General features: G+C 36.6%; 1 protein-coding gene across 4 annotated transcripts in view; it reads right to left on the bottom strand.

Annotated features, from left to right (window-relative positions):
* MYO16 (myosin XVI) overlaps nt 1–15,771 on the bottom strand; it is a 357,627-nt gene that overhangs the window by 172,763 nt on the left and 169,093 nt on the right. For all 4 annotated transcript variants that reach the window (XM_077173308.1, XM_077173307.1, XM_077173306.1 and 1 more), the window contains exons 8-10: nt 8,633–8,708; nt 7,256–7,409; nt 468–618 (exon numbers count right to left, since the gene is read on the bottom strand). In XM_077173308.1, the coding sequence (XP_077029423.1) occupies nt 468–618; nt 7,256–7,409; nt 8,633–8,708 (381 nt within the window). The remainder of the gene's footprint in view (nt 1–467; nt 619–7,255; nt 7,410–8,632; nt 8,709–15,771) is intronic.

Below are 15,771 nucleotides of genomic sequence, written 5' to 3'. Positions count from 1 at the left end.
ATCAGTGCTGATGATCTAATACATTATCACAAGAAAGGGAGTTAACACTGCAGCTGTAAATCTGGCAATTCCTCGCTTTGAATTACAGTCACTTACTTCAGCAACTTGATATTCCTTAGACATTCTTTTTGTTTTGTCAGTCTCCCAGGTTGTGTTTCTTTTGTAACTCGAAGTTTGAGGCAAGCACACACTCTGGGCAGCACCTACAGTTGTTCCTCCCCTGTTGTCATCCATGAATAGAACTTGAGGGGCTCTGAGCCCTCCCCACAGCCCCTGAGCAGTAGCTGGCAGGAAACAGCTGTTCAATTTGCAGAGGGAACAGACTGCAGGGAGTGATCAAGGTGACACAGTGCAAATGATAGTGCTGTATGGTGAGGGAAAAAAGTACTATGGTCTTCAGCTTCATTAAGTTTACAACTTCCAGACCTAAGCACTAATGAAAATTTCAAGACACAGCATACTGTTACCTGCTCAAGTTTGGTTGTGGTGTTCACAGTGATATTTTCAGATGCACTGTCTTGAGATTGCTGCTTACATAAGCCTTTAGCTGCATCTTTGAACATGGTATCTTTCTCCAGCAAACTGTCTTGCTTGGCAATCGGTAAAGCCAGGGGATTGCTACAAAGAGAATCAATAAAGCAATTAGACTCCTACTGAAGATGACAGACAATCAAATTGTGGGTGGCACAAGCACAGAGCTGAGATACAGCTCAGGGCTGAAACACAAGCTCCTGGTCCAAGTACTGAAAAGAAATTGGTGAGAAATAAACTATTCACATAGTCTGGTCTGTTCCCAAAGATGCAGAGAACTACTTTGATTTAAAATTCACCTTTATGCATGTCTTCTCTGAAGCAGAATTGAGCAAGCCAAAGTGAATATGCATGAGTCTGCTTTTGACAGCTCCAGGCTGGCAAATCAATAGACAATTTTGCAACTGAATTTAAAAAGCACAGTTAAACTACACAATACTATTTTGAAAATTAGTATGTTTAAATGTAACAATACATATATTGCCATTGCAGCTATTAAAATTAAATTCCATAATTTTTTAGCTTTCTTTTAATCTAGCAATATCTAAGATATATTTTATGACTGGAAGTTGCTCTGAAATTGTGCTAAAGTAAAAATAACCAAACAAACAAGAAAAAAAATAGCAGACTCCTGAAATTACTTGAACAATGTGCATTACTCTTCATCCACATAAGATTTAAAACTATTGTTATTATATACATGAACTTGTTTTCCCTACTGGCAGTTCAGACAATATGACACTTCTGAAAAACAACAATGCCAAAATCTTGGATGATTTTTCTGAGTTGTACATCCAAGGAATTAGGAAGGAATCAGCTGCATGAGTTGAGACTACAAATATCTTAAAAAATAATAGTCTGGATTCTGACAGTGCAAATGAGACAATCTCATGGAGTATACATCATCTCCTTGCCAAAATATGTACATAATTTCTTTGAAAGCAAATGTGGACTTAATATGGGAATGTGGGAATAGTGCATTCCACTGTGGAATAAAGCCCAAACTTAGTTAAAATAAATCTTATATTTACTCTAAGTTACTTCAGTTTAATCACAGATTATTAAAAATCATGATAATACAATTAATTCAAATGAATACTCATAGCTAACACTGATAGCAACTCAGGATAAGAGCTGCTCTTGGAAACAGAACTGAAATACACCCATCATATTAGAAATAAAGTATAAAACATCTTCTAGACAGAATTAATTGAAAAACAAGACAAAGTCATTTTCCACAGAATAAAAGATAGACAAACAAAACCTTTCATGAAACTGTAAGTCTGCAAATATTGAAAGAATTAGTTTAAACATTTTATGGTGAAATATAAATGTTTTTTTTTCCCTCAAGATGTTTTGCTTCAGACATTTAAATGTAAAATATCTAGAGGAACATAGGTAAAAAAAAAATTCTATTTGCTGCTTAGATTTACCATAGATAATTGTGTGACAAATTTACCAAATGTCACATGGACAAAAGATATACCCTCATTTTTTTTCAGTTCGAACTGCAGAGTAGAACTTGGCAATTAGAATAAGATATATTAGTGATTGAGCTGTAGAAGAAATTAAACACCTGTGACACAAACATAAATGACAAAAAACCAAAACACTGCCACTTATGTAATTTTTAATATTCATGTGATGTTTCTTTTAAATTGTGAAGATCCAGGATTTTTTGCTGTGAAGTTGAACCTTATCCATTCAGTCTTGCCCTTTTGTGGTAACTACACAACACACATTAGAAAATTCAGCTTCTTAAATCTTAAAATTCAGCTATAAACTCCTCACAACCAAATTAACCTTTCAGGTGTCTCAAAAGAGAAGCAGATTGTAAATCACAGAAAAGTGTAGGGGTGAATGAGTACCTACTGTTTTAATTTAACAGTCATTTTTCAGGTACTGATGTACACAGGAATAGCCTTTAAATTATGTACATTTATGAGATATTAATAAGACTTCATGTGATGGAAAGGATGACATATAATTCATATTAAAACAAAAAAGTGAATGATTCTGTGGAAGAAAAAAACATATTAAAATTACTCTAACAGTTCATTATAGCTCAGGTTCAAGAAGACAGTATGAACAATAAACCAAAATAAAATGTTTCCAGAAAACACTGGCTTTTTAGAAAAGTGTTTCTACTAGTTACAAGATTAAGTCAAGCAATGCCTTTGAAAACTCAACTATAGAACAGTGCAAGGGAAAATTTTATGTTAATATAGGCAAGTAGATTAGCATGAACTGTCTTCTTTTTATGAAAATCAATGGATAATTATTAAATAATTAACCACAAAGGAAGACTTATGCCAAAATAATGTTGGACAGTAGATAAGAAGAAGTGTTATCTAGGGGAAAAATTATTTGAACATGGTAGGACTTTCTACCTGCCTATCTGACTGGAAAAAAATATTGAATGTTATATGGAGGAACAGTGATTTTAATTTTTATGCAAAGAAGCCTTCATGTATGGAATTAATTTGAAATATAGTGTATTTTTATTGGACATTATTTAAGATAAAGTGAGATGTTTTTCTATAAGTTGTCATCCTCTACCATGTCATTAAAAAAAAAAAATATGAAACATAAGAGCTGACAATCAAATAATTGGAAGTTTTATCATCAATATTGGAAGCACTTGGACACCTTCTAATTTGATAAGAGAATTATATCAAGGAAGAATCTGCAGTAATATTGTCATGGGCCCCTTATAATAGTTTTTGTTGGAGAAAATTTCTGTAATCCTCCACAGGCAATTCTGAGATGCTTCAAACAATTTCTAAGTCAGCTGACACCTATAAAGTGCATAATCTCTGAAATTTCAGTCTAAAAACTACTTAAAGTTATATAAAAGAACCTTCAGAAGAGATAAAACATTAGAAGGGTGTTTGAAAACACTAGAATAATTAAAAGGCAAGTGCTACATAAATGGTTACATAGAAAAGAATTGAAATGTAAGAAAAATTGAATCTCTTTTCTGTTTTGCTGTCTTGAACACATCTATTTCAATTTTATTTCACATTCTTGTGCTGATTTTGAAACACATCATTGCTATAATTAATATTTACTTAAAGATGCATCAGAAAATATACAATGTGATTAAGTTAGCATAACTTTGAGAGTAAGTTCTTAATTTTTTGGTATTTATCACTACCTAGATGACTGCACTATCTGTGCCCTACAGGCAGATGTACTGAAGCAGTACAGTGATCATTGTGACCATAGCATGAGCCTAAAGTCACTTTTAAAAAAATATGGCCAATTTAATGTTCTGAACTGTTAGCTATGTAGACTAATGTATTCTGTGCTGGTATTTTTTCCAGTGGAGTAAAAATTTTCTTTTGATTGTACCATTAAAATTAAGACAAAACTTTCCAGCGTAGACCTTAGGTTTGCTGCAATGGTCAACCTTCAAATAAGTTCATGACATTACTAAAATTCTGTCCTTCAGCTAATTTACTTGGTCAGTTATGACCAAGGACCTGTGCTGGAGCAGGTATGGCCTCAAAGGTGCTGCAGCTTGTGGAGAGCCTGTGTAAAGCACAAGAAAAGAGCAAGACAAGAGGAGTGACAAAGAGAAATAACTGCAACCCTGCCCCCTGCCACCCGCACCTCACTGATGAGATTGAGTGCAATGCAGAAAGCCAGGTTTGCTTGGTAACAGCATATTTCAAATATACTGACTACTAAATTTTGTTTCCTCTCCTGACTCTCAATTTGCCTCTTTACAGTGTTATTCCAGAAATCAATGCTGTGATTTAAATTTCAACCAGCAAAACTAGATTTGCTGACAAAACACATGCTATTTATAATTGTTTGTTCATCATTTTTGAGTCTGTTTTTGAATACTGTTTTCTTCTGAGAAATGGCCACAAAGCAATATGGCCACAACACAGAGTTACTTGGAACTATTGTAAAGCTTTCCATCTCAGATTGCTTTCTTACATCTAAAGAGTTGATGAAGAATGGAAGCAATATATACTAAAGCAAAGGTATAAATGGATTATTATTGTGCACTCCTCTTCAGCACTAAAAAATTGGTTTGGTACACAAGAATAGCACAGATATTTATCTTCAAACTAGCACAGTACACATCTCCCTAAAGACTTTTAACAGAGCATGAAGGATGAAATTCTGTTATCAACATTAGCCATTGGAAAAAAGAATGTTGAAACCAGGCATCCTGGCTGCCTTTCCAAAAGGCAGTATGGAGGATAATTCACTGTATCTTAAGAATATGTCTATTATCATTTAGAATAATACTTCTCTGCAAAGGTTTTAGGTTTCACAATTATAAGCATGATACTGTAGAGCTGAGATAACTAGCTTTGAGATGACACCTGATTTTCAGCCACTATAAATTACGGTTAGAGGATTTATAAGTAACATAGAACTCTGTGTGGTAAGGTTCACCAACAGTTTTACATATTCAGCAGTGATATCTGAGACATGCAGGAGAGAAATACATCAATGATTTTGCCTTCCAAGAATGCTCCAATGTCAGAATAGTTGGCTGGCCAGCTGATACTTCACTGCACTGACAGCAGAACTGATAGATGGGTACTGCAAAGCTCTGGCTCAGGAAGTGTTTAACCCTAAGACTGCTAAAAGTCTCAAGAACATGCCAAAGTGTCATTACTTCAAGCTTACTATATCCTAATAACGGCCCCCTATGGGTGTGTGCAAAGGATCACTGCCAAAGCCAGTACACAGAGCTGAGCAGGGCTTTGGCTTCACTGGTGCTGTATTCTCATGCAAGCACCACAGACTAGATGCAGTCCCACGCTGGGATACATTGGCAATAGAAGCCAATCTCATCCAATTCCACACATATATCCATTTCCTATGGTTTTCTCTTCAGTGGGCTTTGCTTTTTCAAAACTTCCAGTGAAGGTTTTTACACATCAGGTTGCATTATTGTCATGTAAAGAGTCACTATATGGAAAACTCTCAAAAATTAACTATCTTAATCTATGTATTACAGGAAGGAAAGAGTAGAGAAAAAATATTTTCACACCACTTAAAATATGTGCAGATCATGTCTTCCAGAGGTTAATGGGTGTTAGCACTAAAACCAACATTCAGTGCAATATGTGCACTGGAGTACAAACTTCTAGAATATAAAACACATGGAAATGCATCACCTAGATCACTTAGTCATCACAAGAATGATGACTGTTCTCAAAGTCTCTAAAACCTCTATGAATAACTTTTGCTAGGCATCATTACATAGGTACAAGAGTGACCTACCCTCTACTTATAGTATTAAAACATATCAATAATTAAAAAGAAATGATTTAGTTACATTTCAGAATCTAAAGGCCTCAAGTGGTGCCTCAAGATTAAATTTTTTTCATTTAAAAGACAGTTGAAGGCCACATAAATTTGAGGAGTATGATTTATGCTATTGAAACAGTGGGTCAGACTAGAGGACTGATTATTTTTTAAGGAATTACCAAGCATGAAAAATTTGTAATTTCATAAATATTAGTATCATATATCCAGCTATATGTATATCATACATACAGCTGCATGTATTAATGACTACAAATCATGAAGCAGAAACAACACACTGTGTTTATCATCCATTAAATATTAAATCTTTACTAAATATCAATATATCCCACAGAGTTCTGAGTTTAACAGATTGATCATTTCATGATAGTTGCTCACCTCTTCCAAATTTTAATGTATCCAAACACATTCTGCCAGCCATAACTACTATGAAATGGAAGCATGTATACTTTATCTGTTTCTCTATAAGAGGTTATTGTTTTCTTCACACACTTTTCAGTGATTACTACAGAAAAATTATTGTCAATGTTTTGCAAGATTATGCAACTAGCAAATATATACTTTCAACATATGGCAACTGCACACTGTATAAATGCATTACTTGTAACTTTTAAAATTCCCTGGATCACAGTATCTGGAAAGAAGAATTTGAAATATCACTATGTCTTGTACTACCATAACACAGCCAGTTGTGCTTCATACCTATTGTACATCTCTTTTCACATACCCATGGCAATCTTTTTTTAAGGTTGACAAAGAAATACAAAAGTACCAACATTTGCAATTTAAGACACAAATTGACTCTTCAATACTGAGTTTTAAGTCCTCACTGCTAAATGGGACTTGATTCCACATGAATTTTAAGCAGTAAAATTCTAAATATAAATTTGTAAATATAATTTTTATTAGTATAATTTCATCTGCAATCACATATCTGATTTTTCTCTTTTCAGGATTTATCCTTGCTTCTCTCATAAGCAATGATAGTTTTACTTACACTATACCAATCTACAAGTCTACAGTATTAACCTCTAATTCTGCTAAAGCAACCGCAGGTAATTTCTGCTGGCAATTATAATATTTCATTATTCGTAATCTATAACTATAAAACAAAGGCTGACAAAAAGATATGAGAGATACAAATGCAAAAGATTATTCAGGAGATTTCAAAAAGGAAAGTTATTTGATCCATCAAATCACACAGAATCACAGAATGGCTGGAGGTGGAAAGGACTTCCTAGAGGGCACCTGGTCCATTCATCCTGCTCAGGCAGGGACATGTAAAGACAGTTACCCAGGACCATGTCCAGGTGGGATTTAAATATCTACAAGCACATTCAGCTAGAATTCACAGATTGACAGATATGGTTCAAAGGATAATCTGACTGCAGGGAATTGCTCTATAACACCACCAGCACTTACTTACAGTTTATTGGAAATTGTGGGCAAATCATGGATGATCTCCTCATATGGCTCTTCTTGAGATAAAGTAGAAGCAGCTAAAGGGTCTTTCATTTTTTCCTCCCAAACAATTTCAGCCTTGAGAAGCATTTCCTCAATAAAATCAGAAGCTGCAACATCTAAGACATTGTAACAACAAGATATCAGACAAGAAAATGGTGCAGAAAAGCTCCTTTGAATTAAAATCCCTACATTAGATTAAGGCTAAACATATGGCTCAACAACCCAAAAGGAATTGCTCAGATATCAATCATAAAATAATACTTAAAATTACTGGGAAAACAAAGGCAAAGTAAATTCAGTACAGACTTAAGCTGTCATATGCAAAACCTCAAATCTATTCTTGCTGTGTAGCAAACTGAAGTATTCAATAATTTACAGGACTTCAGGAAAAGCAATACAACCCTTTTCAACACTTTATTCTTGTGAAAACATGAACTTAAATCCTTTTAACTCAACTGTGTTAAATACCTACTAAATATGGTTAACTAACTTCATTGTTAGATTATCTGAGTTTAGTTCACAGCCTTTTTTACAAATGAAAACTCTATCTAACCACAAACAACACTGTTAAGGTTAGTGTCATGAAGTTCCCTGTATTTATAGGCACTACAGCACTTGAAGCATAATATATTTTGCTTTATTATGCAAGGAAAGTTTCACCCATAATCTGACAGGAAGTTTGTATTATCTGCATTACTGAGTTGCATCTTCGTTTTATCCTAGGCACAGAATGTAGAACAGCCATGTGTTTCTTCTTTTCCACACTGCTACCTAGCATTACTGACATCAGCTCTGCTTTGATCTTTGTGTTAGACCAGTTGATCTGGAGTCCCTTCCAACCTAACAGAGTCTACAATTCTATCACCTTTAGAGCCAGTGCTTCAGCTCCCTGTTGTTCTGTGGTTTAAGAAGGTCCCTTCTGCAGTAAGCAATGGCAGCTACACTTCAAAACTAGGTGTTGAATTTGTTTTCAGACAATAGCTAAAGAAATTCCAACTCAAGAGGTCACATACTATAAGCAGTTGAGACAGAAAAGACCTCAGTGAGAAGTCACCAAAATGTGTAAATGCAGCTACCAACAGGGCACAGAAGAACTCTCAAGTAAGAAACATAGCTAAAAATGAACAGAGAATGAAACAAGTGGAAGGACATGCTGTCATTTGATATGATATCCTGCATTACCATGACCAGCAGTTTTCAGCAATGTGTGTAAGAATGTATGCATGTGTATGTGTATATAACTCTACACACTAAATAAACTATAGCTAAGAAAACAGGAAGGAAAGAAAATGTGTCACAATAGCTCATACATACACTACATACATGGATTTTCACCTACCTGAAGGCTTTTCATTATTGCAGTTAAGAAGATTGGGGTTTGCCTGGTGCATCAAAAGCAGCTTCACAAGATTGGTCTAAAATGGGCAAAACCAGAGGTGTTTGAAATGGGAGAAATAGGACAGGTGCCTGTCATTCAGTTTATTCCTTCCTTCCTGCACTATCTGAAATCATATGATAAACCACACCCACCCCCATCCACCTTTTCAACCCCCACCTTCTTCACCTACTAAGAACATTTCTATAAATCACAAGTGGCAGAGTCAAATTCAATTCTTTGACGATTTCCGGATATCCTTGGCAAAACTCCATCTCCAAATCACCTTCCACACATGTGTAAACAAGTTCACAGAGGAAAAAAACTACCACCTATCACCACCTGTTAAGACTTCAATCACAAATATTTCTTTGTGTCTTAACTAATCCAACAACTGTGTGCCAGCACTGTCAAAGGGGTCTGACTCACAGCCACCATCATAGAAGTAAATCTGTTCTCAGTCAGTAGTAGAAATTGGCATATTTATCTTACGTTTACCAAAATAATCTAATCTATTAGTAAAGGTAAAAATTATTGCACAGTAGGGGAGGGTAGAGTATCATATAATGAAAAGGTCTAAAACATATTTTTCAATTCCTGCAGGGAGCTGTTTTTACTGAGTTCTTCTATGGCCGCACCTAAGTCTCTACAGATATTTTCCCATCAAAAGCTGTAGCAATTTCTATCCTGATAAACTGGTCAGAAATGAGTGAAAGGCTGCATAAGGAACAAAAAATACTTTGAGAATATGAATGTAGAGTCCAACTAAATTACATAACTATATGCATTTTTGAATATATGTTAAAGCAAATAGAATAGGAGACAGGAGAGATGAGGATGGGCTAAGGGGGAAAAATTCTGTGAAAGTAAGAAAGGATTCTTCAGAGAAGAAGAACACATCTAGAGATAAATGAGATCTGACCTGGAAGTCAGCTAAGGGAAAGGATAGTCATTTGGCATAAATGCAATAAATAAATAAATAAATAGGAAAGAAATCATTGCAATAAAAAAAATCAGTTTGGATTCAGTACACAGGAGGAAAATTACTAGAAAACACCGTGATAATGAGGAATCCATTAAATGCAAAGAAAACCCCAAACTTCAAATCATTGAAAATCAGAAAAATATTGTTGCAAATTTCTATAAAATAAAAAGATCTTGCTCTCTTCAGCTCTCTTCAGATTTCTAATGCTGGTTTTCTTTTCTTGCAGTAACAGCAGAAAATTCAGCAAATTCCAAGAAGTGGGGAAGCCATAACAGGTTTATTTCCAAATCCAATTAGCCCTACTTTCCACTGAGAAATTGCAAGTCATGTAAAAATATACACATGTATATGTCTTTATTAGGAAAAAAAAGGAACATGCTTAGTTATGGAGCTATTGAATAATCTCTGAAAAGTGGTAGTAGCTGTATTAGAGGAATGAGGCTTTGAATGCATTTTCAGTATAATAACAATACACAGCTTTTGGGGTTACCGAAGGTTTGGATTTATTTCACAAGAAATACCATGCTCCAATATCAGTGCTTCCTGCTGCCAATGAACTATCTCCTGCTGGGATTCCTTGATGCATGTCACCAAGACTAAGGTATTTGGGTCACCAAAAATTTCAATAACCTGCTTTTGGATACACAACTCTCCTGTGCTGGAATTTAACTCATTCACTAATGTTTTAGAAGGAGTATTTCAAAATACAATTTAGGTTGTAATGTAAAAATACATATCTTCAGAACTGTGTTTAACAGAAGAAATATTTGTAGAATAATTACAGCAAATTACCACTAAGCAGAAGTATTTCAATTGCAGAGTTACAAATAAAATACAAATGACTAGGTCAAGAAATAACATAATACCTTATGAATTATTGTATAACCTATGAATAAAATTAGTGTGCATGCATATATATATATGTATATTCCTTTTTTTCCAATGTATTCTTTGCCAATTCATGTAAATTAAAAAAAACATATAGTGTCATGACTTACTATACATAAAATGCCACAGTAATGGCAGTTATTTAAAATATCTGCTTATAAAATATCATTTGTCTTGCTTCTCCTTTTACACCCTTGACGATTTATTCAGTACCTTTAGAAAGAGCACCAGGAAACATCTTAGACTTTAACTTTCTCCTTTTAGATCTTATCTCTGAATATCCTCCTTCCAAAAATACAAAATTAGTTAATTTCTGTATTCATAAAGCATGGCCGTCTCTCTTTTCCTGGTATTCTGCTCAAATTGGAATATTTCTGTCTTCCTATGACACCTCTTACTGGATATCTTATCCTTGACTACTGAGAATGCTACTGCAAAGAATATTTTCCTATCTCACACTTTAATCTGAAAGTCCCACCTTTTAGATTCCCCTGGCTCCATCTTTTCTCGCCAAGCCAGAAGATCCTTGCCCTCATTTTCAAAGGGCTTCAGAGATTCTCCATTATTTATGTATTCCCATTCGTCCACCATTCTGGCTCCAGTTCCCACTGCACATTGGGCTGTGACTTTGGCCATCACTAATACATTGTAAGATACCTATTTCTGTACTTCTTCTGGGCTGCACCTTATACTAATGAGGAAGCCTTGAAAATATTGGTGAAGCTAGATTGTGAGCATCCATTCACAACCTGTTCTGAGGTGATGCTTGCTGAAGAGAAACAGGCTATTCCACCACTCAGGACTGAAACTTGGCCCAATGGCTGGGCCCAGAGGCTGCTGATGAGTGGCCAGCAGACTCAGTGGAGGCCAATAATCAGCACTGTAACCAGCACTCTACCCCAGGGAACAGCAGTGGGGCCTGTTTGACATCCCCATCAAAGATCTGGTTGATGGGAAAAGTTCTCTGTTGGCATTAAATGTGAGGAGTGGCTGATATGCAAGAGGGTTGTGCTGCCATCCTGAGGGACCTCAGCAGGCTGGAGAAATGGGCAGACATGAACCTCATGAAGCTCAATGTGGCCAAGTGCAAAAGAACAACCCCAAGCACCAGTACATGCTGAGGGCTACCCAACTGGAGAGGAGCTTTGCAGAAAAGGACCTGGGGGTACTGGTAAATACCTTGCTGCACATGAGTGAGCAATGCGCTTTGGCTAGGCAGAAAGCAAATGGTTCCCTGAACAGCAATGAGGAAGAGTGTTGCCCATACTTGACCTATGGTGAACCTTCCTCACTACTCAGCACAGGTGAGGTCACACCTGCAGTGCTGTGCCCATTTCTGAACTTCTCAATACAAAAGAGACATGGAAGAGTCTAGCAAAAGGGCACTAAGATAATTAAGAGACTGGAGCACCTCACACATGAGGAAAAAATGTGAGAGCTGGAATTATCCAACCTGGGAAACAAAGGTTCAGGGGAATCTCATCTCATCAGTGGGTAAATACCTGAAGGGAGGGTATAAAGATGACAGAGACAAGCTCTTTTCAGTGGTGCCTAGTGACAGGTCAGTAGGACACTGAGGTATCTCCCTTGCACAGATGGATTGAGGGAGTTGGGCCTGTTCAGTCTGAAGATGAGATGACTGGGAGGGGACCATATCAATCTCCATCAGCATCTGAAGGGAGAGTGTCAGAAGATGGAGCGAGGCTCTGCTCCATGGTTCTGAGCAACAGGACAAGAGGAAATGGGCAGAAAATGATTCACAAGAAGTTTCACCTGAACATGAGGAATAACTTCTTTAAATGCAGGTGACCATGCACTAGAAGCAATCACCCATAGAGGTTGTAGAGTCTCCCTCACTGGAGATATTCAAGAACTGTCTGGACATAATCCTGTGCCCTGCGCCCTGGGATGATCCTGCTTGAGCAGGGAAGTTGGACCACATGACCCACTGTGGTCCCTTCCAATCTTATCCCTTCTGTGACATAAGGCAGCATAAATATATTTACTGCAATACACATTGTAAAGCCTCCAAATACAATTGCCCTGTACCAAAAAAGGGGCTAAGTTTTACCATGCATTAAATGCTAGCAAAAAAAAAAATACCACCCAAAAAATGCCGAGTTTCATAAAACGAAGGCTCAGGAACACCATTGGTGGCAAGACTGCGAGGCTTCTTGCCACAGATAAGTAACTGCAGTGACAGAGTAGGAAATATAGGGCATGCAGGGGTAACAGAGATTCCTCAACAATCTCCCCATGCACTTGAGGCTGCCAAGGCATCTCCAAACTGCTCTCAAACCATGCTAATTTTTACTGGCAATTAATTAGCTGTAGAGCAGAACCAGTATTCCTGAAAAGTGTCTTCTTTCCTTTCTTGTCTGGTCACATATTTTCCTCTGAAGCCATGTACAGGACATTACATGTGTATGAGCATCTGCAAAGGATAAAATGCTGGCTCTGCCTGAGCTTTTTTAGCTCTTATTATCCAAGTCCCAGTCCCAGAGCCACTAACTCAGATCATTTATTCTCTTTTCTTTATCATCAGAGGGATACCTGCTTAAGTCCTAAATGCAGAAAGCTGCAGGTTTTATGCAAATGTCCTCATGTGCTGTTTTGCACAGCGATGAATATGCATTATCCAATTTGCATGAACCCCCAACAGTAAATTCCTTCAGTCTTTTATTTTCTTCCCTATCATCACCAAAATTTCTCTCCACTCCTCTCTGTCTGTTTCGACATTGGACATATTCTGTAATCTCTAAGGGACCTGGCTCACCATCAACCTTTTGGTTCCTAACCTCCTTCTCCATTTTTTATTCTCCAGGCACTTCTTCATATCCACTCCTCAGTTCTCTCAGGCTAAGCCCTCACCACCTTCTTCTGGCAATTTTCTTCTACCTGCTGACACTTCTCAGTTTACGACTGGATATGGTCCCCATCATTTTTCTGGATATGGTCCCCACCATATGCTCATCCACAGTGAGGCAAAGATGTACAATAAGAAACTAGGGGAACAACAATCTTAAATCAAAATCAGTATTATTTTTGACCATCAACCTCACACTATTGTGTGAAATACAGTAAAATCACCAAATATAGCTAAGGTATATGTTCATGAAACACAGTGAAACCTCTAGACAGAGCACAAGAAATATCACTGTTTACACCATTGTACTCTGCAGTCTTTACCACTGAGTATGATGACCTATTTCTGCACTCATGAGGACCAGTTTTCTATTGCTCACATGAGTAAAATTTAACTTACTGGGTTGAAAAGTGCATGTTTAGCTGTGTGATTTCTGTTAGGCAGTTGCTAGGACTGCTGCCTGTGAATGCTTATGATTTTTCAATTTTCAATTTTTTTTGTGTGTGCTTTTTCTTGGTTTTTTTTTTGTTTGTTTGGGTTTTTTTTTTTGTTTGTTTGTTTGCTTGGTTTGTTGTTTTTTTTTTTTAATTAGAAAAAAAAGGTAATTAAAAATTAAGCCCTTTTGGTGGCCGGCTGGGGAAAATATTTTACTTATCCTTGTGAGCTCCTGTGTTTGTATGATTTGAAGACTTTTATTAGGTAGAAGATAAATTCCATAGGCTTAGAATATTTTTGGTTGTTGTTGTCTGCTTGGAAAATAATCAAAACTTAGCCAGGTTTAAAAACTTTGAAAAAATCAGCTACCCAATGCTTGTAAGACTGTTATTGTAATTGATAAATCAGGGAGCCCCCTTTTGCTAGTACAGTCCTACATGTTAATAAAACTAGTAACAAGTGCTCTATTTAAATATACAGTTGGATGTTCAAAAGATTTGCAATAAAAAGAATAAAAAATCAGGGAAGAAGTTTCTATTTTTATTAGTACTGTTATTATTATAATTACTGAGCTTCTGTGACAGAAGTGCTGTAGTTTAATGCTAACCATATATTCCATAGATTGAATAAATAAGATCAGATAAGTCATGGAACAATGTAACTCCTTAGAATAATACTGGAGACTATTTAGCTAATTAAATGAGGTGATAATGGGCACTTTAGCAAGCATCAAGGACACAAAAAAGAAAAATGTAGGCTAGAAACCTTACTCCTGGGGAGTGAAACAAATTCCAAGACAGAGACTCCCAACATTAGAGAGGAAGATACCTATTAAGCCATTGGAGTTCCTGTGAACTGAGCTTCTAAGATCATGCATTTGTTCTCCATTACATAATAGTATGTTTTAGATAACTGTGTCCCTTACAGACAAAATTTCATAGGTAAAGCCCTAAAAAAGAGCAATAGTGTTCAGAGGCTAAATAGAATTTCCTCTGCAATTGCAAATCTGATCCACAGTACTCTTCTAAACACAGGAAATTATGTCTGAAACTCATTACAGATCTCTATTCTTAATACAATATAGATTAGGAAAATTTTTTTTCTATTTGAGTGCAGAGAAAAGGGGACCATAACCAACTGTGGTCAGCAAAGTGGAACAGATCAGGAAAAGTAGGTTGTGGGAATAAGACTCACAGCAGGGTAGAAAGCATTGAGGGGGGGTGTGGAATGGAAGAAGGCATAGATAAAAAGCTGGAATCTGGAACTAACAGTGTGAAATAAATGAAGTGAAAGGGAAGAAGAGAAATGTGGCAAAGAGCCAGGATGTAGGTAGAGACAGACTAATCAGAAAAATGAAAGAAGAAAGTGACATGTGAGGAAAAAAACACTGAGATTGAACAAGGGAGATTGGGACTGCAAGCTAGTGGGACAGAAGGGCAGGAAGGTTGGCATGAAGTCAAAGTAGAAAAAAATGAAAGCTTGGATGAGAACCAGGGAGTGGAGGAGGGGCAGAAGCTGACTGTGCAAGGAATCAGGATTCAGATAAAGCTTGTAAGGAAAGGACATGAAGCCAGGCAAATGAATGGGACAATAAGGCAATAGAATAAGGACAAGAATGGAACAGACTGGAGGCAATGGGACAAATCAGGCTATGTGTGGGAGGAATGAACCGTAAATACTGCGTCTGTTCAGGCACGGAGCCTGGAATGGAACCCAGGCTCCCCAAGTGTCACCACCACCTTTCTGCAGACAGCAAGTTTAACCTATATGCTTTAAGAAGATGCCTCTTTAACCTCTGGAACAGTTCCAACAAAAAAAGGGAAGCCTAATGCTGTTTTCAGCTGTTAAAGCAAGTGACAAAGGTCATGTAAATGGTTTTCTATGGCTGATGTAAAAACTGCATCAGTCTTTACTTGAAGACTGATAAAC

This window comes from Agelaius phoeniceus, chromosome 2 (assembly GCF_051311805.1).
Source record: "Agelaius phoeniceus isolate bAgePho1 chromosome 2, bAgePho1.hap1, whole genome shotgun sequence".
NCBI classification, from domain to species: domain Eukaryota; kingdom Metazoa; phylum Chordata; class Aves; order Passeriformes; family Icteridae; genus Agelaius; species Agelaius phoeniceus.
This window is presented reverse-complemented; position numbering and strand designations above follow the sequence as displayed.